Source organism: Erythrolamprus reginae, chromosome 10 (assembly GCF_031021105.1).
Source record: "Erythrolamprus reginae isolate rEryReg1 chromosome 10, rEryReg1.hap1, whole genome shotgun sequence".
NCBI classification, from domain to species: Eukaryota; Metazoa; Chordata; class Lepidosauria; order Squamata; family Dipsadidae; genus Erythrolamprus; species Erythrolamprus reginae.
Window position 1 is genome coordinate 13,131,570 of NC_091959.1, and position 27,997 is coordinate 13,159,566.

General features: G+C 43.2%; 2 protein-coding genes across 6 annotated transcripts in view; one reads left to right on the forward strand and one right to left on the reverse strand.

Annotated features, from left to right (window-relative positions):
• Positions 1-27,997, reverse strand: part of ANKDD1A (ankyrin repeat and death domain containing 1A) — a 350,194-nt gene that overhangs the window by 237,978 nt on the left and 84,219 nt on the right. The window contains exon 16 of one of the 2 annotated variants that reach the window (XR_011559994.1): positions 18,281-18,575. The exons of the other annotated variant lie outside the window; for it this stretch is intronic. The gene's annotated coding sequence lies outside the window, so the exon portion shown is untranslated. Of the gene's footprint in view, positions 1-18,280; positions 18,576-27,997 lie in introns of those variants that run through there. 2 annotated transcript variants of the gene reach the window in all.
• Positions 1,114-27,978, forward strand: SPG21 (SPG21 abhydrolase domain containing, maspardin). 4 transcript variants are annotated; one of them, XM_070762808.1, is made up of 11 exons: positions 1,204-1,424; positions 2,914-2,995; positions 4,915-5,052; positions 6,051-6,143; positions 13,265-13,426; positions 15,289-15,369; positions 18,399-18,544; positions 20,616-20,724; positions 22,206-22,313; positions 23,577-23,717; positions 27,221-27,978. In XM_070762808.1, exons 4-11 carry the CDS (start codon positions 6,081-6,083, stop codon positions 27,344-27,346), a joined length of 936 nt encoding a protein of 311 aa, XP_070618909.1. In that variant the 5' UTR covers positions 1,204-1,424; positions 2,914-2,995; positions 4,915-5,052; positions 6,051-6,080; the 3' UTR covers positions 27,347-27,978. The 4 variants fall into 4 exon arrangements, with proteins under 4 accessions (XP_070618907.1, XP_070618909.1, XP_070618910.1 ...); XM_070762806.1 differs by lacking the exon at positions 4,915-5,052 and having other exon boundaries at positions 1,114-1,424; XM_070762807.1 differs by lacking the exons at positions 1,204-1,424; positions 4,915-5,052 and adding an exon at positions 1,438-1,920.

Below are 27,997 nucleotides of genomic sequence, written 5' to 3' on the forward strand. Positions count from 1 at the left end.
CAGTAAAAGCAAATAATGTGTGCAAACCCATTAGGAAAGAAATAAAAGCTCGGAATTTGGGTGGGGGGAGGAGGAAGAAGAGGAGGAGGACAGTTGCTGCCGAAGGAAGAAGGTGGGGTGAGGGGAATCAAAAAAATCCAAAACTTTAAGACTTAAAAAAAAAGAGGGATTCTGAGGCGGTGAGGAGGAGCACGCACCTCCCATACACCTGGCATAAGGCTGCCTCCCATCCACTGGCGGCTGCTGCTGCTACCTGCTGCCTCTTCCTTCCCATGCTGAAGGGCTCCCCTCTCCTCTCGCTCGCTCGCTTTGTAGCCGGCGCCTTCCCTTTGCTGTGGTGACTTCTCGGCTGCCCAGAGCGAAGGGATCGTTTCTTTTCTCTGAGTTTCTTCCCTCTCCAACTGCCCAGAGAAAGGAAAATGCTTCATTCGCTCTGGACTGCCAAAGCCTCCTTAAGCGCCACAGAAAGGCTCCTCTGGCAGCCCAGAAAAGCTGGAGGTGGCTGGGATTAAAGGGGGAATGGCAGGAAACTGGCCGGGCCTTCATGCCGCTCTCAAAATTCCTGGGAAATTTTTCCGGGCTTGGGTTCTTAAGTAGAAAATGGTTCTTGCGAAGAGGCAAAAAAATCTTGAACACCTGGTTCTTATCTAGAAAAGTTCTTAAGTAGAGGCGTTCTTAAGTAAAGGTACCACTGTATTTCAAGTTTGGTGCAATAAGGTATTTTGTTGCTAGGGGAGGAATGAAGGACACTTCTTGTGAAATATTTGTGGAGGCTCTCAATTGTATTAATGTCTACTATGCAATGCAGGTTCTAGACAGGTGAGCTGTATTTGAGAATTGGACTAGCAAATGTTCTGTAAGCTGTTTTGTGAAATGTTTTTATTTTATTTATTAATTTTGAAGGTTATAGAGGTTATACTGTAGCTCAACACTTTTATGTTGAGGGGCATATTTCAATGTTTAGGAAGTAAACTTCCGAATTGGATGCTGAATTGTAGGAAATAGATAATACAGGCAGGATTATGCCGAACGAATAAGAAATGTAAGACCTCCTCGTAGGAAGGGGGCAATAGAGAAACCTCTTCTTAGGCTGTGGTGAACTACCGTACTTCCGCATTAAAAGGACAGATATGCGCCTGCGCGGATCTCTGCCCCATCACGTGGACTGGTGTACCTTCTCTTGCTCGTCCCCGACCTCGCTCGGCAAATCCGCTTCCACCTGGGGAGCCCGCCCCGTTTTGGGCGTGACGTCAGCGATCGGCGTGCCGCCGGGGCTTCCCCCGCCCACCGGGGAGGCGTGGCTTTTTTTTAGCGTCGGGCTGCTTTAGGGCTCGCCGAACGCGGGAGGCGGACGGTACCATTTCGATGGCTGGAGGGGGGCGGCCGTAGTCCACCCTCGCGTCGGTAGGGCTGAGCGACGCCTGGTGAGTCCGAGGGCCTTGCATGTCGCTTTCCCGCATTGAGGAACGGATTATTTTTTGCCCGGTTCTCAGCGGACCGTGGAGGGACCCTAAACTATGCATGGGGGCTGGGGTAAAAGAAAGAGCTGAGGGTGGGGTGGGGGGGTGTCCTATTGTCCCCAGGTTTCCTGTGTTGAGTGTGACTGTTTAAAAGGGAGTGGGCAGCTGAGCTGGGGAAGGAATGGTGGGAATTGCATTGAGAATTCCCCGCCCCCCAGCCTCATTAGGAAGGCATGCTTGCCCACCTGCTCCCAGACCCTTCTACCTTGCAGGACTGTTGTAAAGATAACACGAATTGTCTTCACCCCCCCCCCCCAATCTCTGCCCGGCGGCTGGTGTGAAAGTTGTATATTTGTGTAATTGTAGGGGGGCAGGGGGGGAACCCTGGGTGGAAGGAGATGTGAGTGGAAGGGGCTCTGCCTTCCCAGAAGACGTGAGGGAAACAGGAAGATTTATACCGGTATATATATATTACATATAAACATATGTGTGTGTGTGTGTGTGTGTGTGTGTGTGTATATATATATATATATGTTTCTTCTGTCAATATATATGTTTTTCCTAGTCTCCCTTAATTTTCAAAATTCAGTAAAAACATGTGACACACACATATATGTGTGTGTATATATGCATTACGTACGTGTATATATATATATTTATATATATGTTTTTCCTGTCTATATATATGTTTTCCTAGTCTCCCTTAATTTTCAAATTCAGCAAAAAAACCATGTGACATATATATGTATGTGTAATGTATAAATATATATATATATATATATTTGTGCATTTCCTATGCCGCCTTTCTCAACTGACTTACAATGAATAAATACAAAGTACAAAACGTGAGAGAAATCTAATATTCAAAAAAGTTCTAAAAATTTTTAAACCCCATTTATCCTAAAAAAAAAAACCCACCCCACAGTCATCCACATTCATCCAACTGGATATAGCCATTCATAATATCGGTCGGAATTAGTTCTTAACACTGGGTATCAAACCTTGTTTGTTTATTACTACCCTTTTGAAGCATTTTATTTATGCGTTGGTTTCTTTCCCAATTCCAAAACACAATACCATTCTCTTTAATGGGAAAGCTGGTTTCCTGAGATAAATGGGGCTTCAATCTCAATTAGGGCTGGGTGTGTTGTTCTGGTGCATATTTCATGCAAACCACGGTTACTGTCATCACTCGTTTGCAGAGGCCTGGATGCACAAAGCCCTCGATTGGGGTTAAAGGAATGCCATTTCAGTTAGATGTTGCGAAAGCCTTCGTCACATGAGAGCGGTTTGGGGAGGGCGGAAACTCCAGAGAAGTGTTTTTCTTTTTTTGTATTTCTGATGTGATTCTCATGTGTTGAGTTTTTGTTTTTTGTTTTCGCTAGGAGTTGAGTGGGGTTACAAACTGAATAACTTCCTTAAACAAATAATAGAGAGTATCGCTTTTCTGCAGGTGTTCAGTCAGAGATTGCAAAGACGTGGATTAAAAGATCCCTTTGCTTGGATTCCTGCACAAAACACGGGTTGGAGCGAAGGTAATTTCCAAATCCCTAATTACAAATGATAAATACAATTTATTGTTTTTAAGAGATGTCGGTTCCATCACGGTTATTTAAAGCCTTTTTTTAATATATACTTCTTGGATATTTTTCTTTGCAAGAAGTAGAGAGAATAGTATAGGGAAGTATAATAAATACAGGTAGTCTTCAACCTAAACCGGTGTTTCCCAACCTTGGCAACTTGAAGATATCTGGACTTCAACTCCCAGAATTCCCCAGCCAGCGTTTGCTGGCTGGGGAATTCTGGGAGTTGAAGTCCAAATATCTTCAAGTTGCCAAGGTTGGGAAACACTGAGTCCTAAACCACCAGTGAGCCCCAAATTTCTGTTGTTGTTGTTGTTGTTGTTGTTGTTATTATTATTATTATTATTATTATTATTATTATTATTATTATTATTATTATTTATTGGATTTGTATGCCGCCCCTCTCCGCAGACTCGGGGCGGCTAACAACAGTAACAAAACAGTATAATCCAATACTAAAAACAGTTAAAACCCATTATATAAAAACCAATCATACATACAGACATACCATGCATAAAATTGTAAAGGCCTAGTTCCCCCATGCCTGGCTGCAGAGGTGGGTTTTAAGTAGCTTACAAAAGGCAAGGAGGGTGGGGGCAATTCTAATCTCTGGGGGGAGTTGGTTCGGGAGGGCCGGGGCCGCCACAGAGAAGGCTCTTCCCCTGGGTCTCGCCAAGCGACATTGTTTGGTTGACGGGACCCGGAGAAGACCCACTCTGTGGGACCTAACTGGTCGCTGGGATTCGTGCAGCAGAAGGCGGTCCCTGAGGTTGAATGAAATATTGGTCAGGTGAGTTTTGCTCAGCGGTGGGCTAGTAGCCGGAACGCTAAATTGCACTTGCCGCCATGGCTCGTAAGTGCTTGCGGGGCCAGTGCGATTTTGCTTCTGCACTGTGGAGGTAGCAAAACCGTGCCCGGAGCCTCAGGTGCGCCTGTGTTTTGGCGAGTTTTTTAAAATTCCGCGCATGCCGAAACATGGGTGCACCTGTGGCTCGGTGTGCGACTTTGCTACCTCCACAGCTGCAGGAGCAAGATCCCGCTGGCCCCGCAAACTTACGAGCCGTGGTGGCGAGTGCAATTTAGCATCCCGGCTAGTCGCCCACCGCTGGTTTTGCTCCATTTTATGACTTTTCCTTGCCGTCGTTGTTAAGTGAATTGCTGCAGTTGTTAACTTAGCAACAGGGTGGTTAAGTGAAACCCGACTTCTCCATTGACCCTTCTTGTCACAAAGTGAGATCACACTGCAACGGTCGTAAGTGTGAATCAGTTGCCAAGTGCATGGATTTTGATAATGTAATCACGGGGATGCTGCAGTGGTGTGAAAATAAGTGTGAAAAACGGTCACAACAAGTCGCATTTTGCAGTGCCGTTGTAACTTCGAACCGTTGCTAAACAAACTGTTGTAAGTCGAGGACTATCTACATAGAAACATAGAAGACTGGCGTCAGAAAAAGACCTCATGATCCATCCAGTCTGCCCTTATACTATTTTTTGTATTTTATCTTAGGATGGATGGATGTTTATCCCAGGCATGTTTAAATTCAGTTCCTGTGGTTTTACCAACCACGTCTGCTGGAAGTTTGTTCCAAGGATCTACTACTCTTTCAGTGAAATAATATTTTCTCATGTTGCTTTTGATCTTTCCCCCAACTAACTTTAGATTGTGTCCCCTTGTTCTTGTGTTGTTGTTGTTATTATTATTATTATTATTATTATTATTTACTTAAAACTATATTATACTAGAAAATGATAACCTTCAGATCTAAATCCCTTTGTCCATTCATCTGTGTTTTACCTTAAAAAACGTTTTCTTTACCCTTCTTGCCTTCTTTTTATTCATTTTCTTTTAATGGTCAATAAAAATACAAAAGGAAACAGAAAAAGAAAGAACAGAGGAAACATTCTTTAGCGTTCATGTGGTTGAGCTATAATCGGCAAACCAGAACAAGGTCACATTCTTTAAGTCTGATATAGAAATACTTTTGTTGAAGACAAAGAATTTTAAACAGGTACGTTTATAATCAGGCGACTGTCAATCTTAGTTGAGCGCCATCTGAGAAATTTAAGTTCTGCAGTGGTGGGGAAAAAGATTCACTTGGGCTGGCGTTGAAATAACAGTGGAAGCGCAAGAATAAAAATTCAAAATTTGGGGAATGAAAAGAAAGAAAATACAGGTTAGCCATTGATATGAAACAGTTCACTCCAAGTTACCATTTAAAGTTGCAAAACTGGAAAAAGAGACATTTTTCACACTTAACAACCTTTGTGGCATCCCCGTGGTCATTTGATCAGAATTCAGACGCTTGGCAACCGACTCACATTTATGACATGGAGGACAGAAGGAAAAGCGGGGACATGATCAAAACATTTAAATATGTTAAAGGGTTAAATAAGGTCCAGGAGGGAAGTGCTTTTAATAGGAAAGTGAACACAAGAACAAGGGGGCACAATCTGAGGTTAGTTGCGGGAAAGATCAAAAGCAACATGAGAAAATATTATTTTACTGAAAGAGTAGTAGATCCTTGGAACAAACTTCCAAACTTCCAGCAGATGTGGTACAAGAAAGACTTCATGAACTCAATCTGTATAGTCTGGAGGACAGAAGGGAAAGGGGTGACATGATCGAAACATTTAAATATGTTAAAGGGTTAAATAAGGTTCTTTCTGGTCTGTAGCTGGGGCAGAATAGTTCTTTACCATAACTGTGCTGCAGATAACAATGGTTGGTTGGGATTTTTTTTTTTAACTGTGTTTTGCAGATTGGTGCGTGTTTCCGCTGTCTTAAGACATTTCCTTCCATCACTGACTTTTAAATTTTACCCTGCATTTCTCTCTTGGTTATAATTCAAAGACATTCAAGGTTGGTTGGTTTCGTTCTTGCAGAATTAAGGTCCCAGGTTAAGCTCTGCGTTTAAATAGCTTGTGCAGATCCTTTGTGGAGCTGAGCAGAGTGTATCTTCTGCGATGCTGAATTTTTCATCTAAAATGCTTCCTTTGTGTATTTCAGGTTTTCCTTACTTTGGAATTTGTCACCACCATGGGAGAGATTAAAATCTCTCCGGACTATAGCTGGTTCCGAAGTACTGTCCCTCTCAAAAAGGTGGGTGCAGATTGATTTCTCTCTCTGTTCCAATTTAGTTTAGGAGCATTGTTTTATACATTGCAAGCATTGCAAACTTAGATGAGGTATGCTTCCAGTGTTAGAATTACGATTATATTTCATATCTTTCAGACAAACAAGATTTATTCGTGTTGATCTCCTCCAGCCTTATTTTTGTCTATTTGCCTGTCTGTCCGTCCCTCCATCCATCCAACCATCCATCCATCCATCCATCCATCCATCTATCTATCTATCTAATAATCTATCTATCTATCTAATAATCTATCTATCTATCTAGTAGCTATCTACAGTATCTATTCTGTCTGTCTGTCTAGCAATCTAGCTATCATTGTAGCTGTCTACTCTATCTTGTCTGTCTGTCTGTCTCCCTGCCTGCTTATCTGTCTGTCTGTCTGTCTGTCTGTCTGTCTGTCTGTCTGTCTGTCTATCTGCCTATCTGCCTATCTGCCCATAGGCCCTATCAATAGAAACATAGAAGTCTGACGGCAGAAAAAGACCTCCTGGTCCATCCAGTCTGCCCTTATACTATTTTCTGTATTTTATCTTAGGATGGATATATGTTTATCCCAGGCATGTTTCAATTCAGTTACTGTTGATTTACCAACCACGTCTGCTGGAAGTTTGTTCCAAGGATCTACTACTCTTTCAGTAAAATAATATTTTCTCATGTTGCTTTTGATCTTTCCCCCAACTAATGTACAACAATGTACAGGTTCAAACAAATATTACCAATAAAATTCTGAACAAATTAAAGTGAGGGAAAAATACAATAGCAATATGCTAAAATACAAAAATTTAATGTGTAAAGATGTAAACTAGAGTAAAGTGACATAAAATTATATTTCTTTATCACCCCTGCAATCTATCTCAATCAGGCCCACCTACACTGATCTCAGTCAGACCATTTTAGTTAGAAATTATTGTTGTTATTATTATTATTATTATTATTATTATTATTATTTATTAGATTTGTATGCCTCCTCTATCTTTAAATTGTGCTGATTTAAATGTAGTTTTCAGATTCTGGCCAAACGTGAGGTCTGTTGTTTTAACATGGGCTTCCCACTGGGCCATGTTTCATGTGTGACTCAAGTTACTTCTTTCTCGCCCCCTTACATAAACAGCAATCAAATAATATATAAGTCAGACCTTCTACCTCTTCAACTATACAGATACATGTATGTTCAGTCAGGCGGTAGGGAAAGCAAGTAGAATGCTTGGCTGCATAGCTAGAGGTATAACAAGCAGGAAGAGGGAGATTGTGATCCCGCTGTATAGAGCGCTGGTGAGACCCCATTTGGAATAATATTGTGTTCAGTTCTGGAGACCTCACCTACAAAAAGATATTGATAAAATTGAACGGGTCTTACCTGATTTCATAGAAACATAGAAACATAGAAGTCTGACGGCAGAAAAAGACCTCATGGTCCATCTAGTCTGCCCTTATACTATTTTCTGTATTTTATCTTAGGATGGATATATGTTTATCCCAGGCATGTTTAAATTCAGTTACTGTGGATTTATCTACCACGTCTGCTGGAAGTTTGTTCCAAGGATCTACTACTCTTTCAGTAAAATAATATTTTCTCATGTTGCTTTTGATCTTTCCCCCAACTAACTTCAGATTGTGTCCCCTTGTCCTTGTGTTCACTTTCCTATTAAAAACACTTCTCTTCTGAACCTTATTTAACCCTTTAACATATTTAAATGTTTGGATCATGTCCCCCCTTTTCCTTCTGTCCTCCAGACTATACAGATTGAGTTCATTAAGTCTTTCCTGATACGTTTTATGCTTAAGACCTTCCACCATTCTTGTAGCCCGTCTTTCGACCCGTTCAATTTTGTCAATCTCTTTTTGTAGGTGAGGTCTCCAGAACTGAACACAGTATTCCAAATGGGGTCTCACCAGCGCTCTATACAGCGGGATCACAATCTCCCTCTTCCTGCTTGTTATACCTCTAGCTATGCAGCCAAGCATCCTACTTGCTTTTCCTACCGCCCAACCACACTGCTCACCCATTTTGAGACTGTCAGAAATCACTACCCCTAAATCCTTCTCTTCTGAAGTTTTTGCTAACACAGAACTGCCAATACAATACTCAGATTGAGGATTCCTTTTCCCCAAGTGCTTTATTTTACATTTGGAAACATTATCTTTGTTGCTGTCTTCTGACTATACATATATAGAAACATAGAAACATAGAAGTCTGACGGCAGAAAAAGACCTCATGATCCATCTAGTCTGCCCTTATACTATGCTTGTATTTTATCTTAGGATGGATATATGTTTATCCCAGGCATGTTTAAATTCAGTTACTGTGGATTTATCTACCACGTCTGCTGGAAGTTTGTTCCAAGGATCTACTACTCTTTCAGTAAAATAATATTTTCTCATGTTGCTTTTGATCTTTCCCCCAACTAACTTCAGATTGTGTCCCCTTTATATACAGACATATCGCACCAATTAACTATAAGTACCGAGGTACCACTGTATTTCAAAACGAAACCAGCTCTTTTTGTTGAGTGTTGCTTTCTGGTCCTTACAATAAGTAAAAATTCTGTTTCAGCATGAAACCAGGCACTTAGCGGTTGGGTTTTGGGCACATGGGCCTGATAAGCTTTTCCTGGGAGCAGTGGAGAGACAGCTTAAGTTTGGGCAGCCGTTTCGCCCACCATGTGATTTTTCACATGCTCTATCAAATACTGTTCTCTGTCTGCAAGGATCTGTGAAGCGATTTATGATTTAAATGTCAACCAAGGCATTTGGAGACAAAGGAAAAGGAGAAAGAGAATCTCCTTGTTTCTGTGCAACCTTTTTATCTAGGAAATCTTGCAATAACAGATATTTAGTCTGTTACTGGTAACTGGATACCGGTGCTTTGCTACGAAACTACGTGATTGGGCTTGATAAATTGACCGTTAAAGCTTAAAAATTAATGAGTAGTTATAAGATCGCCCTTGATACATTGACACTTAAAGCTTGAACATTTATGTAGGATGTGTAACTCCTTAGCATCAGAGTGTGTTAATATAAAAAACTGGCAGTTGGAACAGAGTTCTTTTCAGGTGGGGAGGAGCAGTCGAATGTTTAAACCCCTAGCCCGAGTTGAGCAGTTCACAACCTCCGCAGGCAGGCTGTTTATTTATTTTATTTATTTATTAAATTTGAATGCTGCCCCTCTCCGTAGACTCGGGGCGGCTCACAGCAGTGATAGAAACAATGTACAATACAAATCTAATAACACGAAGTTAAAAACCCATAATTTAAAAAACATGCACACAACACACCATACATAAATTATATAGGCCTGGGGAAGATAATTTCAATTCCGCCATGCCTGACGGCAGAGGTGGGTTTTGAGAAGTTTACGAAAGGCAAGGAGGGTGGGGGCAATTCTGATCTCTGGGGGGAGTAGGTCCCACAGAGTTGGCCTTCTCCGGGTCCCGTCGATTAAACAATATCATTTGGCGGGACCCAGGGGAAGAGTCTTCTCTGTGGCGGCCCCGACCCTCTGGAATCAGCTCCCCCCAGATATCAGAGTTGCCCCCACCCTCCTTGCCTTTCGCAAGCTCCTTAAAACCCACCTCTGTCGTCAGGCGTGGGGGAACTGAAATTTTTTCCCTTCCCCCTAGGCTTATAGAATTTATACATTTATACTTGTTTGTATGATTGGTCTCTTAAATTGGGGTTTTTAAGATTATTTTTTAATATTAGATTTGTTACATTGTCTTTTTTATTGCTGTTAGCCGCCCCGGGTCTTCGGAGAGGGGCGGCATACAAATCTAATGAATGAATGAATGAATGAATGAATGAATGAATGAATGAATGAATGATGGAAACTGATCAAGGAGAGATTCAACCTAGAAATAAGGAGAAAACATCTGACAGCGAGAGCGATCAGTCAGTGGAACAGCTTGCCTGCGGAGGTGGCGAGCGCTCCAACACTTGAGACTCTCTAGAGGAGATTTCAAGCCTGCTGGCTTCTTAATATCTTCACTTTCAAAGTGGAACTGTTCATGTGACGATCACCCGTTTCAAAGAGTTAGCGGAAGTGAAGTCCCAGTCGGTTGCTGTTCGTTTCTTTGTTGAATTGTAAGCGTTTTAGGGGGGGGGGGAGAGAGGAACACTTTTGAGTGTGTAAAACAAAGCAGGATAAAGGAGACTTGATATGTCACTGTGGCCAGAGGCAAGCAGGGCGGTCAATCCTTAAAACACCTTTGCAGACTCATCGGAAAAGCACATTGTAGGTCATAATAATTTAATTTTTCGTGCCTTGTGCTACAGAAACAGTCGTGAGATAATGAGATGCTGTCTAGACGGTGGGTTGCTTTTAGGATTGGCAAGTTGGTGTGACCTGAATGGGCAAAGTTGTGGTTTCAGTTGCAAGAGCACTTGATTTTTATTTCACAACTTTGCTGTTTCCTCCAGGTTAGGCAGAAGTGACAAGTATCCACTGTCGTCGTCGTCTTCTTCTTCTTCTTCTTCTCCCTTGTCGTCGTCTTCTTCCTCTTCCTCTTCTTCCTCCTCCTCCTCTTCCTCTTCCTCTTCCTTCTTCCTCCTCCTCTTCCTCCCCCTCCTCCTGCTTCCTTCTTTCTGCTTCTTCTCTTCCTCCTCCTCCTCCTCCTCCGTCTTCTTTTTCTTCCTTCTTCTTCCTCCTCCTTCTTCTTCGTCCTCCTTCTTCTTCCTCCTTCTCCTTCTTCTTTTTCTTCCTTCTTCTTTTTCTTTCTTTCTTCTTCTTCTTCCTTCTTCCTCCTCCTCTTCCTCCCCCTCCTCCTGCTTCCTTCTTTCTGCTTCTTCTCTTCCTCCTCCTCCTCCTTCGTCTTCTTTTTCTTCCTTCTTCTTCCTCCTCCTTCTTCTTCCTCCTTCTCCTTCTTCTTTTTCTTCCTTCTTCTTTTTCTTTCTTCTTCTTCTCCCTTCTTCCTCCTCCTCTTCCTCCCCCTCCTCCTGCTTCCTTCTTTCTGCTTCTTCTCTTCCTCCTCCTCCTCCTTCATCTTCTTTTTCTTCCTTCTTCCTCCTCCTTCTTCTTCCTCCTCCTCCTTCTTCTTTTTCTTCCTTCTTCTTTTTCTTTCTTTCTTCTTCTTCTTCTTCCTTCTTCCACCTCCTCTTCCTCCCCCTCCTCCTGTTTCCTTCTTTCTGCTTCTTCTCTTCCTCCTCCTCCTCCTCCTTCGTCTTCTTTTTCTTCCTTCTTCTTCTTCCTCCTCCTCCTCCTCCTCCTCCTCCTCCTCCTCCTCCTCCTTCTTCTTCTTCTTCTTCCTTCTTCTTCTTCCTCCTCCTCCCCTCCTCCTGTTTCCTTCTTTCTGCTTCTGCTTCTTCTCCTCCTCCTTCTTCATCTTCTTTTTCTTTTTCTTCTTCCTCCTCCTCCCCCTCCTTCTTCTTCCTCCTTCTCCTTTTCTTCTTCCTTCTTCTTCTTCTTTCTTTCTTTCTTTCTTTCTTTCTTCTTCTTCTTCCTTCTTCCTCCTCCTCTTCCTCCCCCTCCTCCTGCTTCCTTCTTTCTGCTTCTTCTCCTCCTCCTCCTCCTTCGTCTTCTTCTTCGTTCTTCCTCCTCCTCTTCCTCCCCTCCTCCTGTTTCCTTCTTTCTGCTTCTTCTCCTCCTTCTTCATCTTCTTTTTCTTCTTCCTCCTCCTCCCCCTCCTTCTTCTTCCTCCTCCTCCTTCTCCTTTTTCTTCTTCCTCCTCCTCCTCCTCCTTCTTCTTCTTTATTTCTTCTTCCTTCTTCCTCCTCCTCTTCCTCCCCCTCCTCCTGCTTCCTTCTTTCTGCTTCTTCTTCTCCTCCTCCTCCTTCTTTCTTCTTCTTCTTCCTTCTTCCTCCTCCTCCTTCCTCTTCTTCCTCTTCTTCGGAATCGCCTGTCCGGCTCAAACCATCATTTGAGACTCTGACCTGCCACAATGAGAGCATTTCTGTAGGAATTGGGGAGGGGAGGTTGCACAAAGGGGGGAAAGATACAACAAATTCCTTCCAGAAAATTCAAGGTCATCAACACCAGTTGGAAGTACAGGGGTGGACCGTGGACGTTCAGGGAAACCGGAGTGATCCACGTGATGAACATGTGGGTGTCGGAATGAGCAATGAACCTTAACCTGGGAGGAGAATTGTAGGAGAAGTTAATATAGGTTTGGCTACAGTTCGTATCTCACATGGCTCTGTTAATAAATTGGAACTTGGAAGAATGAGCCAGGGTGGCGCAGCAGGTAGAGTGCAGTACTGCAGGCCACTGAAGCTCACTGTAGATCTGTAGGTCAGCGGTTCAAATCTCATCACCGGCTCAAGGTTGACTCAGCCTTCCATCCTTCCAAGGTGGGTCAAATGAGGACCCGGATTGTGGGGGCAATAGGCTGGCTCTGCTAAAAAAGTGCTATTGCTAACATGTTGTAAGCTGCCCTGAGTCTAAGGAGAAGGGCGGCATAAAATGAATGCAGCTGCGAGACTAATAATGGGCTTCCCAAGATATGCCCATGTTACACCAAAACTCCGCAGTCTGCATTGGTTGCCGATCAGTTTCCAGTCACAATTCAAAGTGTTGGTTATGACCTATAAAGCCCTTCATGGCATCGGACCAGAATATCTCCGGGACCGCCTTCTGCCACACGAATCCCAGCGACCGGTTAGGTCTCACAGAGTTGGCCTTCTCCGGGTCCCGTCGACTAAACAATGTCGTTTGGTGGGACCCAGGAGAAGAGCCTTCTCTGTGGCGGCCCCGACCCTCTGGAACCAGCTCCCCCCGGAGATCAGAACTGCCCCCACCCTCCTTGCCTTTCGTAAGGTTCTTAAGACCCACCTCTGCCGTCAGGCATGGGGGAACTGAGACATCTCCCCCGGGCCTATACAGTTTATACATGGTATGTTTGTGTGTATGCTTGCTTTTAATAATGGGGGTTTTAGTGTTTTTTAAATTATTAGATTTGTTCTTACATTGTCTTTGTTTTTGTTGTGAGCTGCCCCGAGTCTATGGAGAGGGGCGGCATACAAATCTAATAAATAATAATAATAAAAATAATAAAAATAATAAAAATAGAATGCATAAATAAATTTGGATTCTGATTTATTTCTCAGATGTTTATTAGTCCTCACTTTTTGGTCCTCTCTGATGTCGATTTTGCAGATCATTGTAGATGACGACGACAGTAAGATTTGGTCGCTCTACGATGCAGGACCCAGGAATATCCGGTGCCCCCTCATATTTCTCCCACCCGTCAGCGGAACGGCGGACGTCTTCTTTCAACAGATTCTAGCCCTGTCTGGATGGGGTTACCGAGTCATTGCCGTGAGTATCTTCGGACCATCCCGTGCTTCTTTTCTTGAACTTGCCTTGGGGTCATGCCCTATAGGTGGTCCACAATTTATATAATAAATTATTATTATATAATATTATATAATAAATTATTATTATAATTATATAAATAATAATGATGATAATGATGATGATGATGATAATAATAATAATAATAATAATAATAATAATAATAATAATAATAATAATATTCTCTGTGGCGGCCCCGGCCCTCTGGAACCACCTCCCCCCGGAGATTAGAATTGCCCCCACCCTCCTCGCCTTTTGTATGCTCCTTAAAACTCACCTCTGCCGTCAGGCATAAGGGAACTGAGATACTCTTTCCCCCTAGGCCTTTACAATTTATGCATGGTATGTTTGCTTGTATGTATGATTAGTTTTACAATAAGGGTTTTTTAGTTGTTTTCGTATTGGATTTACATGTTGTTTTTTATTATTGTTGTTAGCCGCCCCGAGTCTACGGAGAGGGGCGGCAGATAGATAGATAGATAGATAGATAGATAGATAGATAGATAGATAGATAGATAGATAGATAGATAGATAGATAGATAAATAAATAGATAAATAGATAAATAGATAAATAGATAAATAGATAATAGATAAATAAAATAAATAATAATAATAATAATAATAATAATAATAATAATAATAATAATAATAATAATAATATTCTCTGTGGCGGCCCCGGCCCTCTGGAACCACCTCCCCCCGGAGATTAGAATTGCCCCCACCCTCCTCGCCTTTTGTATGCTCCTTAAAACTCACCTCTGCCGTCAGGCATAAGGGAACTGAGATACTCTTTCCCCCTAGGCCTTTACAATTTATGCATGGTATGTTTGCTTGTATGTATGATTAGTTTTACAATAAGGGTTTTTTAGTTGTTTTCGTATTGGATTTACATGTTGTTTTTTATTATTGTTGTTAGCCGCCCCGAGTCTACGGAGAGGGGCGGCAGATAGATAGATAGATAGATAGATAGATAGATAGATAGATAGATAGATAGATAGATAGATAGATAGATAGATAGATAGATTAATAGATAATAGATAAATAAAATAAATAATAATAATAATAATAATAATAATAATAATAATAAATTAGACTTGTATCTCGCCCCAAGTCTTCAGAGACGGGTGGCATACAAGTCTAATAAATTATTATTATTATTATTAATTTACAACCTCTCAATTAGTGACCACTTGAAGGTACAGGAAAGACTTAATGAACTCAATCTGTATAGTTTGAAGGACAGAAGGGAAAGGGGTGACATGATCAAAACATTTAAACATGTTAAAGGGTTAAATAAGGTTCAGGAGGGAAGTGTTTTTAATAGGAAAGTGAACCCAAGAACAAGGGGGCACAATCTGAGGTTAGTTGGGGGAAAGATCAGAAGCAACGTGAGAAAATATGATTTGACCGAAAGAGTAGTAGATGCTTGGAACAAACCTCCAGCAGATGTGGTTGGTAAATCCACAGGAACTGAATTTAAACCTGCCTGGGATAAACGTAGATCCATCCTAAGATAAAATACAAGAAATAGTATAAAGGCAGACTAGATGGACCAGGAGGTCTTTTTCTGCCGTCAGTCTTGTATGTTTCTATGTTTCTAAGATAAATCAATAAGAAAACAGTAAAGGATCCAACTAACTCCTGTAAGAAAAGCCGCCCAAGAACCGCAGGATTTTCTTTGGAGTTTCCCCAGTTAAGATGGAATTACGCCTCTCCTCCAAGTTTATCAACTGAAAATGTTCGAGGTTGCAATTAAATTTCTGTAATGGTACATTGCATCTTTCCCTCTGTTTTTCTTTTCTTTCTCTCTTTCTTTACCATTTTAGTTACAGTATCCAGTTTATTGGGAGATCTTTGAATTCTGCGATGGATTCCGGAAGCTATTAGATCATCTACAACTGGATAAAGTTAGTGCTTACAATAAAATGTTAGGTAAAAAAGCCTAGAGTTTATTCATGTTCATTGGCTCAACCGAGAGAAACACCTTAGTCTGTACTGCGTCACTAGTAGATTAAAGTTAGGCATTTGTTTCTCTAACAGATTTCTAAACTTTCCTTTTGCTAGGTGATGTGTACAGAGTCAAACACAATATTAAGAACAGTAGGATCAAAAGCAATAAAAAAATTTAAAAATTGTAAAGAAAACTGATGTTTGAAAAAAGTGGAACACCTTGGAATACAGTAATACCTCGTCTTACGAACCTAATTGGTTCCGGAAGTAGGTTCGTAAGGCGAAACGTTTGTAAGACGAAACATTGTTTACCATAGGAAACAATGTAAAAGCAATTAATCCGTGCAAAAAGAGAAAAAAAATCGCAAAATGGCGCTCTGCTGGGCGCCACCGCCCGGCTGTCACCTTTTAAAACAGCCAGGGGGCTTCTTGGCATTCTCCCAAACGCTGAACCCGGAAGTGACATCAAAGCTCCGCCTATGGAATTCCCTATTGGGATTCCCCACCTTCTTTCTAGCCTCCAGATCGGCCGAAAACGCCGCCGCCGATCGCGAAATCGGCGCTCCGCCGAGTGTCGCCGCCCGGCTGTAACCTTCTGAAACAGCCAGGCGCATCTCGGCGGCCTCTGGAACCCGAACCTGAACTTTTGGGTTCGGCGTTCAGGAGAACGCCGAGAAGCCCCCCGGCTGTTTCAGAAGGTGACAGCCGGGCGGCGGCGCTTCTCGGCGGCCTCCCGAACCCAAAAAGTTCGGGTTTGGGTTTGGGAGAACGCCGAGAAGCCCTCCGGCTCTTTTAAAAGGTGACAGCCGGGCGGCAGCGCCCAGCGGAGAGCCATTTTGCGATCTGCGGTGAGTTCGTAAGCCGAAAAAAGTTCGTAAGAAGAGGCAAAAAATTTCCGAACCCCAGGTTCGTATCACGAGGGGTTCTTATCACGAAGGGTTCGTATCATGAGGTACCACTGTACTTGTTTTGTCTTTCTTGTAACAGACTTGAACACCAAAGACACGTTTTATAGGGGTATGAAAACTCTTTCTTTTAACAGTACTTCAAGCCCAAAGCAGATTATTCCTCACTTGAAACAGAGCTATTTTGAGTGGCAAACACACCCCAAAGGCTATAGCTGCCTGCCTTGCCTTTGAAATGGACTTTTAAATTTAAGCTTGCTTTGATTTAAAACATTCTGCCTGCTCTTAAATTTTTGCATAACGGTTTAACATAGCTTCTGAACGGATGCTTGCATAAGTGATTTTTTTTTTTTTAAAGTATACATCAACTTAAAAGGGCCTTTATGTAAGATCCAGGGTTTGTTTACTGATAAAACGAACATTTTTTCACCGAGCAGTTGTTTTATTTGTGGGAGGACAGCTCTGTTAGATGATAACTGATAAACTTCAGAAAATAGGAATGGAAGTGTTTTTATTTGAAATGATTTGTTTCTGTCGATGGGGGGAACCAACGGGAGATGGCAGAAATTATAGAATGAACATGAGAGATTAATTGGAAAGTCCGTTGTCTGATCCTTTAATCTGGTTACCGAATTTGCTGCACATCGGGGGTCTTCCATCTTGGCAACTTTAAGACTAATGGACTTGAACTCCTGGAATTCACCAGCCAGCATGGGTGGCTGGGGAATTCTGAGAGTTGAACTTCCCAAGTCTTCAAAGTTTCCAAGATTGGAGATCCCTCCTGTAAATTTGCTTGCCTCTTGGTCTGTCAGTAAATGGGAAAGGGTCTACCGTATTTTTCACAATGTAGAACACACTGGTGTATAAGAACATAAGAACACAAGAACCTCCTCCTCAATCCACAGCTCACATTAGAGAACCATCTTTCAGCTGTGGCGAGGGGGACGTTTGCCCCGGGACACACTGCTCACAGTCACTTATGCCCTCATCACCTCGAGGTTCGACTACTGTAATGCTCTCTACATGGGGCTACCTTTGAAAAGTGTTCGGAAACTTCAGATCGTGCAGAATGCAGCTGCAAGAGCAATCATGGGCTTCCCTAAGTATGCCCATGTTACACCAACACTCCGCAGTCTGCATTGGTTGCCGATCAGTTTCCGGTCACAATTCAAAGTGTTGGTTATGACCTAACAATGTCGTTTGGCAGGTCCCAGGGGAAGAGCCTTCTCTGTGGCGGCCCCGACTCTCTGGAACCAGCTCCCCCCAGAGATTAGAACTGCCCCCACCCTCCTCGTCTTTCGTAAATTCCTTAAAACCCACCTTTGCCGCCAGGCACGGGGGAATTGAGACATCTCCCCCGGGCCTATACAATTTATAAATGGTATGTCTGTGTATATGTCTGCTTAATAACAGGGTTTTTAAGTGTTTTTAAATTATTAGATTTGTCATGAATTGTTTTATTGCTGTTGTGAGTCGCCCCGAGTCTACAGAGAGGGTCGGCATACAAATCTAATAAATAATAATAATAATAATAATAATAATAATAATAATAATAAGAAGAAGAAGAAGAAGAAGAAGAAAAAGAAGAGGAGGAGGAGGAGGAGGAGGAAGAGGAAGAAGAAGAAGGAGGAAGAGGAAGGAGGAGGAGGAGGAGGAGAAGAGCCATACTGAATCAGGCCAAAGCCCATCGAGTCCAGCATTCTGTGTCACACAATGGCTGGCTGGAGAATTCTGGGAGTTGAAGTCCACAAGTCTTCAAGTTGCCAAGTTTGAAGACCCCTGGTTTGGAAGCTGAAAAACTCAAGGCACGGTGCCCCAAAACGCAAGCCATTGTGTGTGGCAATCTCTGCAGCCAGGAAGAGGACCCAGTCAGGCCAAAGGGTGGGGGCTAGCGGGTAGGCAGGGCTACAATCGGAATATAAGACACCCCCAAATTTTCAGACTCTTTTCGGGGGCGGGGGAAGAGAAGTGGGCCTTATACTCGGAAAAATACGGTAATTTCCAAATGCTTGGAACGGTGACATGTGTTTGATAAAAAGAAAATAATAATCAGGGGTATTCTTTTATTGCTTTTATTTTAGGTTCACCTTTTTGGTGCTTCGTTAGGAGGTTTCCTTGCTCAGAAATTTGCTGAATACACACACAAATCTCCTCGGGTCCAATCTTTGATTCTGTGCAACTCTTTCAGCGATACCTCGATTTTCAATCAGACGTGGACAGCAAATAGGTGAGAGGCCAGTCAATAAATCTGCATTTGCCTTTTTTAAAAAAAAAAGAGAGAGAGAGAGAATGTTCTTTCGGGCTCTCTGGTACACTCCTCCCAAAAATTCACAGGTACAAATTTCAGACACACACACGTTTGAAAATTCAAAACAATGTTCTTTATAATGAAAATTCACTTAAACCAAGCCCTCTTTTGGTATAGCAAAGAGCACTGGTCTCCAAACAAACTGGTAATTTGTACAAGTCCCTTATCAGTTCTGTGATACTTAGCTTGCAGCTGTGAGGCAATTCACAGTCCTTCTTCTTTCACAAAGTGAAACACACTTAGCTCTGGTTTAGTTTCAAAGCGGGGACAAATCAGCACACAAAAAGTCAAAGTCAGTAAAGCAGTCACGAAACACAACGATCAGATAATCCTCCACCATGGCCAAACCCACAGACTGCTCTTTATAGCAGCCTCACTAATGACCACAGCCCCACCCAACCACAGGTGGCCTCATTTTCTTTGATAATAATCTCTCAGTTGTTGCTGCCTATGCATCGCTCTCCGCATGCGTGGCTGTATCATTAACTCTTGTTCTGAATCCAAGGAGGAGCTAGATAATTGATCTCCTTCTGAGCTGTCTGCCACACTCTCCTCCTCCCTGTCACTCATGTCTTCTTGGTCAGAGGAGCCTTCATCATCAGATTCCACTGGAGGCAAAACAGGCCTGCAGCATGTGGATGTCTCCCTCACATCCACAGTCCTTGGGGCAGGAGCTGGGCCAGAGCGAACCACAACAGAGAGAGAGAGACAAACCCATTTAGACGATTGTCAGAGCCTCCCGGCTGAACAGTCCAGTCATACACAGTTAAATCAGTCAATAATTCTCTATACCAGGGATGGCGAACTTATGGCACGGGTACCACAGGTGGCACACAGAGCCATTTCTGCTGGCACGCAAGCCATTGCCCTAGCTCAGCTGCAATGTGTCGGGCAGCTGACTTTTGGCTCACACAGAGGCTCTGGGAGGGCGTTTTTGGCTTCCAGAGAGCCTCCAGGGGGATGGAGGAGGGCGTTTGATCCAAAATCAGCCATAGACCTCAAAGTATAACTGTACAACATGGCAATTTTGCAAAACGCAAAGTCGCCACCTCTGCATATTTAGCTAAGGAGGAAAAGGATAAAAGAAATTAAAATTTGAAGTTGCAGACCCAACGGCGATGTCCGACATTGAGTAGTCATTAACATTTGAAATGGCCAATACTAGGCTAGACTCTAGCAACCTTCTATGTAGGATGTCTTTGGGTAGGATAATTTAATAGTCATCTGGAAATTGTTAGGAGATAACATTGTGAAATCAGGCAAGCAGGGGCTGTTTGGAAAGAGATATTTTTATGCTTAACTTGACAGTCCAAGGCTTCTCCTGAACTAGACGTCTGTGGATGCTGCTGAGTCCCTAATGAAAGCAATGTCCTCAAAAGGGGCTAAGTGCAACCCAGCCGTGTGGGGTCACCCACGAACGCTAATCCTAGAAAGAAGAACCTGGACACATTCTCTCTCTGGGTGGAGTGACATAGTGTAGAGCCATGTACTCCTTCTTATTTGGGAACATAAGGAAATGGGGTATAATTACATATACATGTCAAATGATACATCCAACCATAGAACTTCAAACCTATCTTTTGAGTTCTTCCTTTCCCATAGATATCAAGAAACAATTTCCTTGGAACTTCCTAAGAGCAGATGTTTATTCACACCTAATTTCTCTGAAGTCTTCTTCCTTATCTTGCTAATCTTCCTTAATCACCCTGCTGTTGTGTGCTCCAGGCAATGAAAATTCCCCCCTTTGATCCTATAACGTCCTGTCCGGAGTGGTGAAAACTTTGTTTATTGTGAGATGTTTTATTTGAGCCCTGTAGTAATTGCCAGGAATGCAGATTAGGCAGGTTAGTGTCCTCTTGTCCTGGTTTTATAGAATCGGGGTTTTTTTATGCTAGAGGTCCAGATTTTTAATACAATCCTATTCTAACATAATTTGCTATGCTGCAACAGACGTCCTAACTTATCTTTTATATTCCTCTCCTCTTTCCAGCTTTTGGTTGATGCCTGCGTTTATGTTGAAGAAAATCGTCCTGGGGAATTTTGCCTCTGGTCCTGTAGATCCTGAAATGGCTGACGGAATTGATTTCATGGTGGACAGGGTAAATCTCCTGGTGAAGATTTTGCGATCCTCGGACAAAGTCAGTGGAGAAGCCAGAAGGGCAACCTGTGGGTCGTCCTTCTTCCTGCTGTGGCTTTCTGTCGGCTGAATCCACTGGGGCTGGCCTGCTCCTCGCCTTCCCCTCCCAGTCACTCCTCACCTGGCCTGAGAAGGGAAGGGCGGGGGATGGAGATTTTCTCCAAATTCCAGATCGGAAGTGAAGTGTCCAGCATCAACAAAGCACCTGTGAGACCCAGAGAACATACAGAGTCGGAATGAGAGACAGACAGACAGAGAAAGAGAGAGTGGGAGAGATAGAGACTTATTTAGGCTTCTATCCCGCCCTTCTCAACTGACTTAGGGCGGAGATGAGAGAGGGAGGAGAGAGAGAAAGATGAGAGATGGGGGAGAGATGAGAGAGAAAGAGAGAGGGGAGAGAAAGTGGGGAGAGGGAGGAGAGAAAAAGATGAGAGATGGGGAGAGATGAGAGAGAGAGGGAGGAGAGAGAAAGTGGGGAGAGGGAGGAAAGACAAAAAGATAGAAAGAGATGAGAGATGGAGAGAAAGAACGAGAGGGGAAGAGATGAGAGAAAGAAAGGGGGAGGGAAAGATGAGAGAGAAAGTGGAAGAGAAAGGTTAGAGAGACATGGGGGAGAGGAGAAAGAATGGGAGAGATGAAAGGAGGGAGAGAAAGATGAGGAGGGAGAGTTCAGAGAGAGAGAGAAAGGAGAGAGAGAGATGAGGGAGAAAGAAGGGAGAGAGAAAGGGGAGAGGGAGAGAGATGGGGAGGGAGAGTTCAAAGAGAGAGAAAGGAGGGAGAGAGAAAGGGGAGAGAGAGATGGGGAGGGAGAGTTCAAAGAGAGAAAGGAGGGAGAGAGATGGGGAGAGAGTTCAAAGAGAGAGAAAGAAGGGAGAGAGAAAGGGGAGAGGGAGAGAAAGAGATGGGGAGGGAGAGTTCAGAGAGAGAGAGAAAGCGGGGTGAGAGATGAGGGAGAAAGGAGGGAGAGAGAGGGGAGAGGGAGAGAGAGATGGGGAGGGAGAGTTCAAAGAGAGAGAAAGGAGGGAGAGAAAGGGGAGAGGGAGAGAAAGAGATGGGGAGGGAGAGTTCAGAGAGAGAGAGAAAGAGGGGTGAGAGAGATGAGGGAGAAAGAAGGGAGAGAGAAAGGGGAGAGGGAGAGAGAGAGATGAAGGAGAAGGGAGAAAGGGGCCCGGGGGAAAGAGAGAGGAGGGAGGGAGAATGCCTGAATGCCACTGGGATTCCAGGTGCTTCAGCAAGCGGCGTGCTGGATTTGTATTACTGGGATTTAAAATTGTGAATGTAGTAGTCCCTGGGGTCCAAAAGGTTGGGGACTCCTGTCCTAGGAGACCTCCAAAATCCCTTCCAACTTTGGTAGTGTGTATCCTGTTTCTTGGTTGTCAGTTATCAGGCTCAAATTGATGGGGGGTTGTTTTGTGTGTTTTTGTTTTTCCTATCGTCTGACAGCTGGAAAGTTTGGGCCAGAGCGAGCTGGCTTCACGACTCACTCTCAATTGCCAGAATTCCTACGTCGAACCTCATAAGATCCGAGACGTCCCCGTCACCATCATGGACGTACGTGAGCAACCTTGGGCCTATTCCTAGCTGATCGGCGTGAGATGAAACTGGTTTGGATGGATAGAGATGAAGGGGGGGGGGGGGGATCTGTGTCTATGGTGGTCACACCAGCACCGTCCCCACCAAACATTGGGACCTCCTGGAATAAAAGACCTGCTTCAGGGAAAGACCCTGGGCTCCATGATAATTGATTTTGATTGATTTTAATATACAGCGGTACCTCTACTTAAGAACCCCTCGACTTAAGAACTTTTCTAGATAAGAACCGGGTGTTCAAGATTTTTTTGCCTCTTCTTAAGAACCGTTTTCTACTTAACCCGAGCCCAGAAAAATATCCCAGGAAATTTGAGAACAGCACAAAGGCCCGGCCAGTTTCCTGCCATTCCCCCTTTAATCCCGGCCATCTCGGGCTTTTCTGGGCTGCCAGAGGAGCCTTTCGGTGGCGCTTAAGGAGGCTTTGGCAGCCCAGAGTGAACGAAGCATTTTCATTTCTCTGGGCACTTTTCTTTGCCAACGCCCAGAGAAAAGAAATGCTCCCTTCGCTCTGGGCAGCTGAGGGGTCACAACAAAGGAAAGGCACAGGCTACAAAGCGAGCGAGCGAGAGGAGAGGGGAGCCCTTCAGCATGGGAAGGAATAGGAAGCAGATAGCAGCAGCAGAAGCAGCAGCCAGTATGGGAGGCAGCCTCACGCTGGGTGTATGGGGGGCACGTGCCCCTCCTTGCTCCCTCAGAGTCCTTCTTTTTTTTTAAAGCCTTAAAGTTTTGGATTTATTTGATTCCCCTCACCTTCTTCCTTCGGCAGCAACTGTCCTCCTCCTCTTCTTCCTCCTCCTCCCAACCAAATTCCGAGCTTTTATTTCTTTCCTAATGGGTTTGCACGCATTATTTGCTTTTACATTGATTCCTATGGGAAAAATTGAACGTCTCTACTTAAGAACCTGGTCACGTAACGAATTAAGTTCTTAAGTAGAGCTACCACTGTACTGGGTTTTTAGCTTATGTAGTTTTTTAATTAATTAGATTTTTTTTTTTGTATTCACTGTTTTATATTGTATCCTGTAAGCCGCCCCGATCTTTGGAGAGGGGCGGCATACAAATCTAATAAATAATAATAATAATAATAATAATAATAATAATAATAATAATAATAATATAATAATAATAATAATAATAATAGTAATGAAGGTGGTGAGGATGATGATGATGATATTGATGATGATGGATGGCAAAGCTCATACGGATGCTGTTTTTGACTTTTAGGTATTCGATCAGAGTGCCCTGTCTACAGAAGCCAAGGAAGAGATGTATAAATTGTATCCCAACGCCAGGAGAGCTCATCTTAAAACAGGAGGCAACTTCCCATACCTCTGCAGAAGTGCTGAAGTAAACCTTTATATCCAAGTAAGTCCTGCTCCTTCCTTCCTTCCTTCCTTCCTTCCTTCCTTCCTTCCTTCCTTCCTTCCTTCCTTCCTTCCTTCCTCCCTCCCTCCCTCCCTCCCTCCCTCCCTCCCTCCCTCACTCACTCACTCACTCACTCACTCACTCACTCACTTACCTTACTTACGAGTCTGAAGACTCATCTATGCCACCAGGCTTGGGGCGATTAGATCTCAGCCCCCTGGCTGATGTATGTATGTATGTACAGTGATACCTCATCTTACAAACTTAATTGATTCCGGGACGAGGTTCTTAAGGTGAAAAGTTTGTAAGACGAAACAATGTTTCCCATAGGAATCAATGGAAAAGCGATTAATGCGTGCAAGCCCAAAACTCACCACTTTTGCCAGCCAAACTGCCTGTTTTTGCGCTGCTAGGATTCTTCTGAGGCTCCCCTCCATGGGAAACCCCACCTCTGGACTTTTGTGTTTTTGCGATGCTGCAGGGGAATCCCAGCATTGTAAAAACAAGCGCTTCGCTGGCAACGGAAGTCCGGAGGTGGGGTTTCCCAGTGAAGGGAGCATCAGTGAAATCGCAGCATCGCAAAAACACCGAAGTCCTCGAAACCCCACCTCCGGACCTCTGTGATTTTGCGATGCTGTGATTTCACTGAGGCTCCCCTTGCTGGGAAGCCCCACCTCCGGACTTCCGTTGCCAGCGAAGCACCCGTTTTTGCACTGCTGGGATTCCCCTGCTGGGATTCTCCTGCAGCATCACAAAAACACGGATGTCTGGAGGTGGTGTTTCCCATGGAGGGGATCCTCAGGGGAATCTCAGCAGCGCAAAAACGGGTGCTTCGCTGGCAACGGAAGTCCGGAGGTGGGGCATCCCAGCAGCGGCGGTGGGTTTGTAAGGTGAAAATAGTTTGTAAGAAGAGGCAAAAAAAATCTTAAACCCCGGGTTTGTATCTCGAAAAGTTTGTATGACGAGGCGTTTGTAAGACGAGGTATCACTATATGTATGTATGTATGTATGTATGTATGTATGTATGTATGTATGTATGTATGTATTTATTTATTTATTTATTTTGTCCAATGCATAATAATACACAATGAAGGTTATAGAGGTTATACTCGAGTAAAATATATTAGAGAAAGAATAGAAGTGAAAATTTAGGAATAGAATATATCAATTATAGATTAGAAGGATATCATGGGAGTAGTATGAGAAGAACAGAATAGAAGAAAAGTTGATATAGGAGAGACAATTAGACGGGGGACGGAAGGCACTCTAGTGTGCTTATGCACGCCCCTTACTGACCTCTTAGGAATCTGGAGAGGTCAACCATGGATAGTCTTAAGGGTAAAGTGTTGGGGGTTTGGGGATGACACTACGGAGTCCACTAACGAGTTCCACGCTTCGACAACTCGATTACTAAGGTCATATTTTTTATAGTCAAGTTTGGAGCGGTTAATATTAAGTTTGAATCTGTTGTGTGCTCTTGTGTTGTTATGGTTGCAGCTGGTCGTTGACAGGTAGGACGTTGCAGCATATGATCTTGTGAGCGATACTTAGATCATGTTTAAGGCGTTGTAATTCTAAGCTTTCAAGACCCAGGATTGTAAGTCTAGTTTCGTAGGGAATTCTGTTTCGAGTGGAGGACCTCTTAGGAATCTTACTATCTTATGTATGATTGTTGTTTAACTGGATTTAGATGATTATATTATATTGTTCTTCTTTTTAGGTATTGTAAGCCACCCCGAGACTTCGGAGAGGGGCGGCATATAAATCCAATTAAATAAATAAATAAAAATCAATAAATAATGGCAGGAGGCATGAACGACAGCTGGGCTGGCGCCCGAGACTGCCTTCATCCCAACCTAATCCAAACGTTGGGGAGCTCTCAGGGGGAAGGACAATCACGACCAGCAATGGATGGAATTGATAGATGGATGGATGGATGGATGGATGAATGACAAGTGTCAAGGCTCTTTCTCAGGATTGCTGGGAGCTACAGCACATATCCGGTACTCTGATTGAGTCGAAAGAGAGAGAATGTAAGATGGAGGGCGCTATTTATATTTTTCTAAGACTCTGTCCTGATTGGCTGCGGACAAGGTCAACCCCGTCCTTGGAGGCTAACTCCTCCTACCCTGGAGAATAAGATGGCGGCCCTAAATGGCGTGCCGGAATTTGGCTTCTGCGCTTGCAGTAAAGTGAACACAAGGACAAGGGGACAGAATCTGAGGTTAGTTGAGGGAAAGCAATGTGAGAAAATATTATTTTACTGAAAGAGAAGTAGATGCTTGGAACAAACTTCCAGCAGACGTGGTTGGTAAATCCACAGGAACTGAATGTAAACATGCCTGGGATAAACATAGATCCATCCTAAGATAAAATACAGGAAATAGTATAAGGGCAGACTAGATGGACCAGGAGGTCTTTTTCTGCCGTCAGTCTTCTAGGTTTCTATGCGCAGAAGAAAAAAAAAATCAGCAAAAAATCCCTCCCTCCATTTAAAAAAAAGAAAAAAAGAAAAAAAGAAAAAGATGTCAGCATCTATGGACCAGCATTGACAGAACCAGCTCTGTGATGTCACCAGTGGTTTGTTACCCACCTCTGATTCATTCGCTCACTCACTCTTATCCATCCATCCAATTTATTTGCCGCCCATCTCAGTTCAGGCAAGTCTGAGCAACATTCTCCTCCCTCATGGGTGAAAGTAGAGTCAATGTTTTACATGGTTTAGAGCAGCGGTCCCCAAACTACAGCCCGTGGGCCGGATGCGGCCCGCTGAGGGCTTTTAACCGGCCCGCGGCAGCACACGAGATTTTACCGATCGATATAATAAGAGGGAGAAATAGAGAGGGAGAGAGAAATGAAGAGGACAGATAGAAAGGGAGAGAGAGAAAGGAAGAAATAGAGAGAGGGGGAGAGAGAGAAAGTGTGAGAGATACAAAGAGGGAGAGTTAGAAAGAGAGTGAGTGAGTGAGAGAAAGAGAGAAGAGAGAGAGAAAGAAAGAAAGAGAAAGAGGGAGAGATGGAAAGAGAGAGAGAGAAAGAGAAAAATGAGAAAATGATGGAGGGAAGGAACGAGGGAGAGGAAAATGAAACAAATGAGAAAAGGAAGAGGGAAGAGAGAAGTGGAGAGGAAGGAGGGAGGGAAGGAAGGAGAAATGGAGTTTGTTGATTTAAGTTTAAATTTACTTGTTAATAAAGAAGTATAAATGACTTAATTATTAATTACTTAATTACTTATTACTTCTTTATTTTAAATATTGTATTTGTTCCCATTTTGTTTTTTACTTTAAATAAGGTATGTGCAGTGTGCATAGGGATTTGTTCATAGGTTTTTTGTATAGTCCGGCCCTCCAACAGTTTGAGGGACAGTGAACTGCCCCCCTGTGTAAAAGGTTTGGGGTCAGTGAACTGCCCCCCTGTGTAAAAGGTTTGGGGGACCCCTGGTTTAGAGGGGAGAGAGAAAAAAAGGAATGAATAGATTCAACTTCTGTCCATCTGTCCCATAGATACACTTGCTTCAGTTCCATGGGACCAGATATGCCGCCATTGACCCCTCCATGATCAGCGCGGAAGAACTAGAAGTCCAGAGGGCCAATCTCCAATCGAGCAACGAACAAGAACAACCGTCGTAATTGGACGATTGGGCCGTTCTTTCACCCGGGAGGGCCTCGCCTCTTTCCTTGTTGGCAGATGTCTTACCCAAACACATCTGACCTCCTTGTCTTTCTCTTTCTCCCACTAAACTGGTTAGAATCGTGTCCTTAAAAACTCAGCTGGATGGATTTCATTACATGAAATAAGGCTACGGACCCTCGCTCCCATTTCTGTTTCACGAGCTAAGTTTGGATAATAAAAGTTAAGGATGCAACTTTGGAAGACTCGTTTTAAAAAATGACAAAACAGAACGAATGCAACTGTCAAGAGACAAACTTTTGGTACCAAAGTCTTCATTACTGTGCTCTTACCGAGAATAAATCTTTTTAATATATAAATAAATACAAATCTATATGTCCATGCAGAGAGGGGCTACTATGAACAAATTACAGATGCCTGTAAGATCATTTATAATTTGAATATTTAGTTCTAAACTATGATGGAAATGTCAATGTTGCTGTTACGTTTCTTTATATACTGCTGCCGCTTAACGACTTGAAATCAAAGTTTTTTTGTTTTATTTTTTTGTAAAATTCATTTGCTATCGTACTTTGTTTTTGAATAAAATTTTAACTGGGCGTGGGAAGAACCCCAGTTATTCTTCTCTTAAGAATCTGCAAGGTAATAGC

What these genes read in the sequence shown, in the direction of transcription:
- SPG21 (XM_070762806.1), top strand. Translation starts at nt 6,081, where the DNA reads ATGGGAGAGATTAAAATCTCTCCGGACTATAGCTGGTTCCGAAGTACT. An exon ending in GGGGTTACCGAGTCATTGCC is followed by an intron (nt 13,427 to 15,288) that starts GTGAGTATCTTC and finishes TTACCATTTTAG; the next exon opens with TTACAGTATCCAGTTTATTG. An exon ending in ATCATCTACAACTGGATAAA is followed by an intron (nt 15,370 to 18,398) that starts GTTAGTGCTTAC and finishes CTTTTATTTTAG; the next exon opens with GTTCACCTTTTTGGTGCTTC.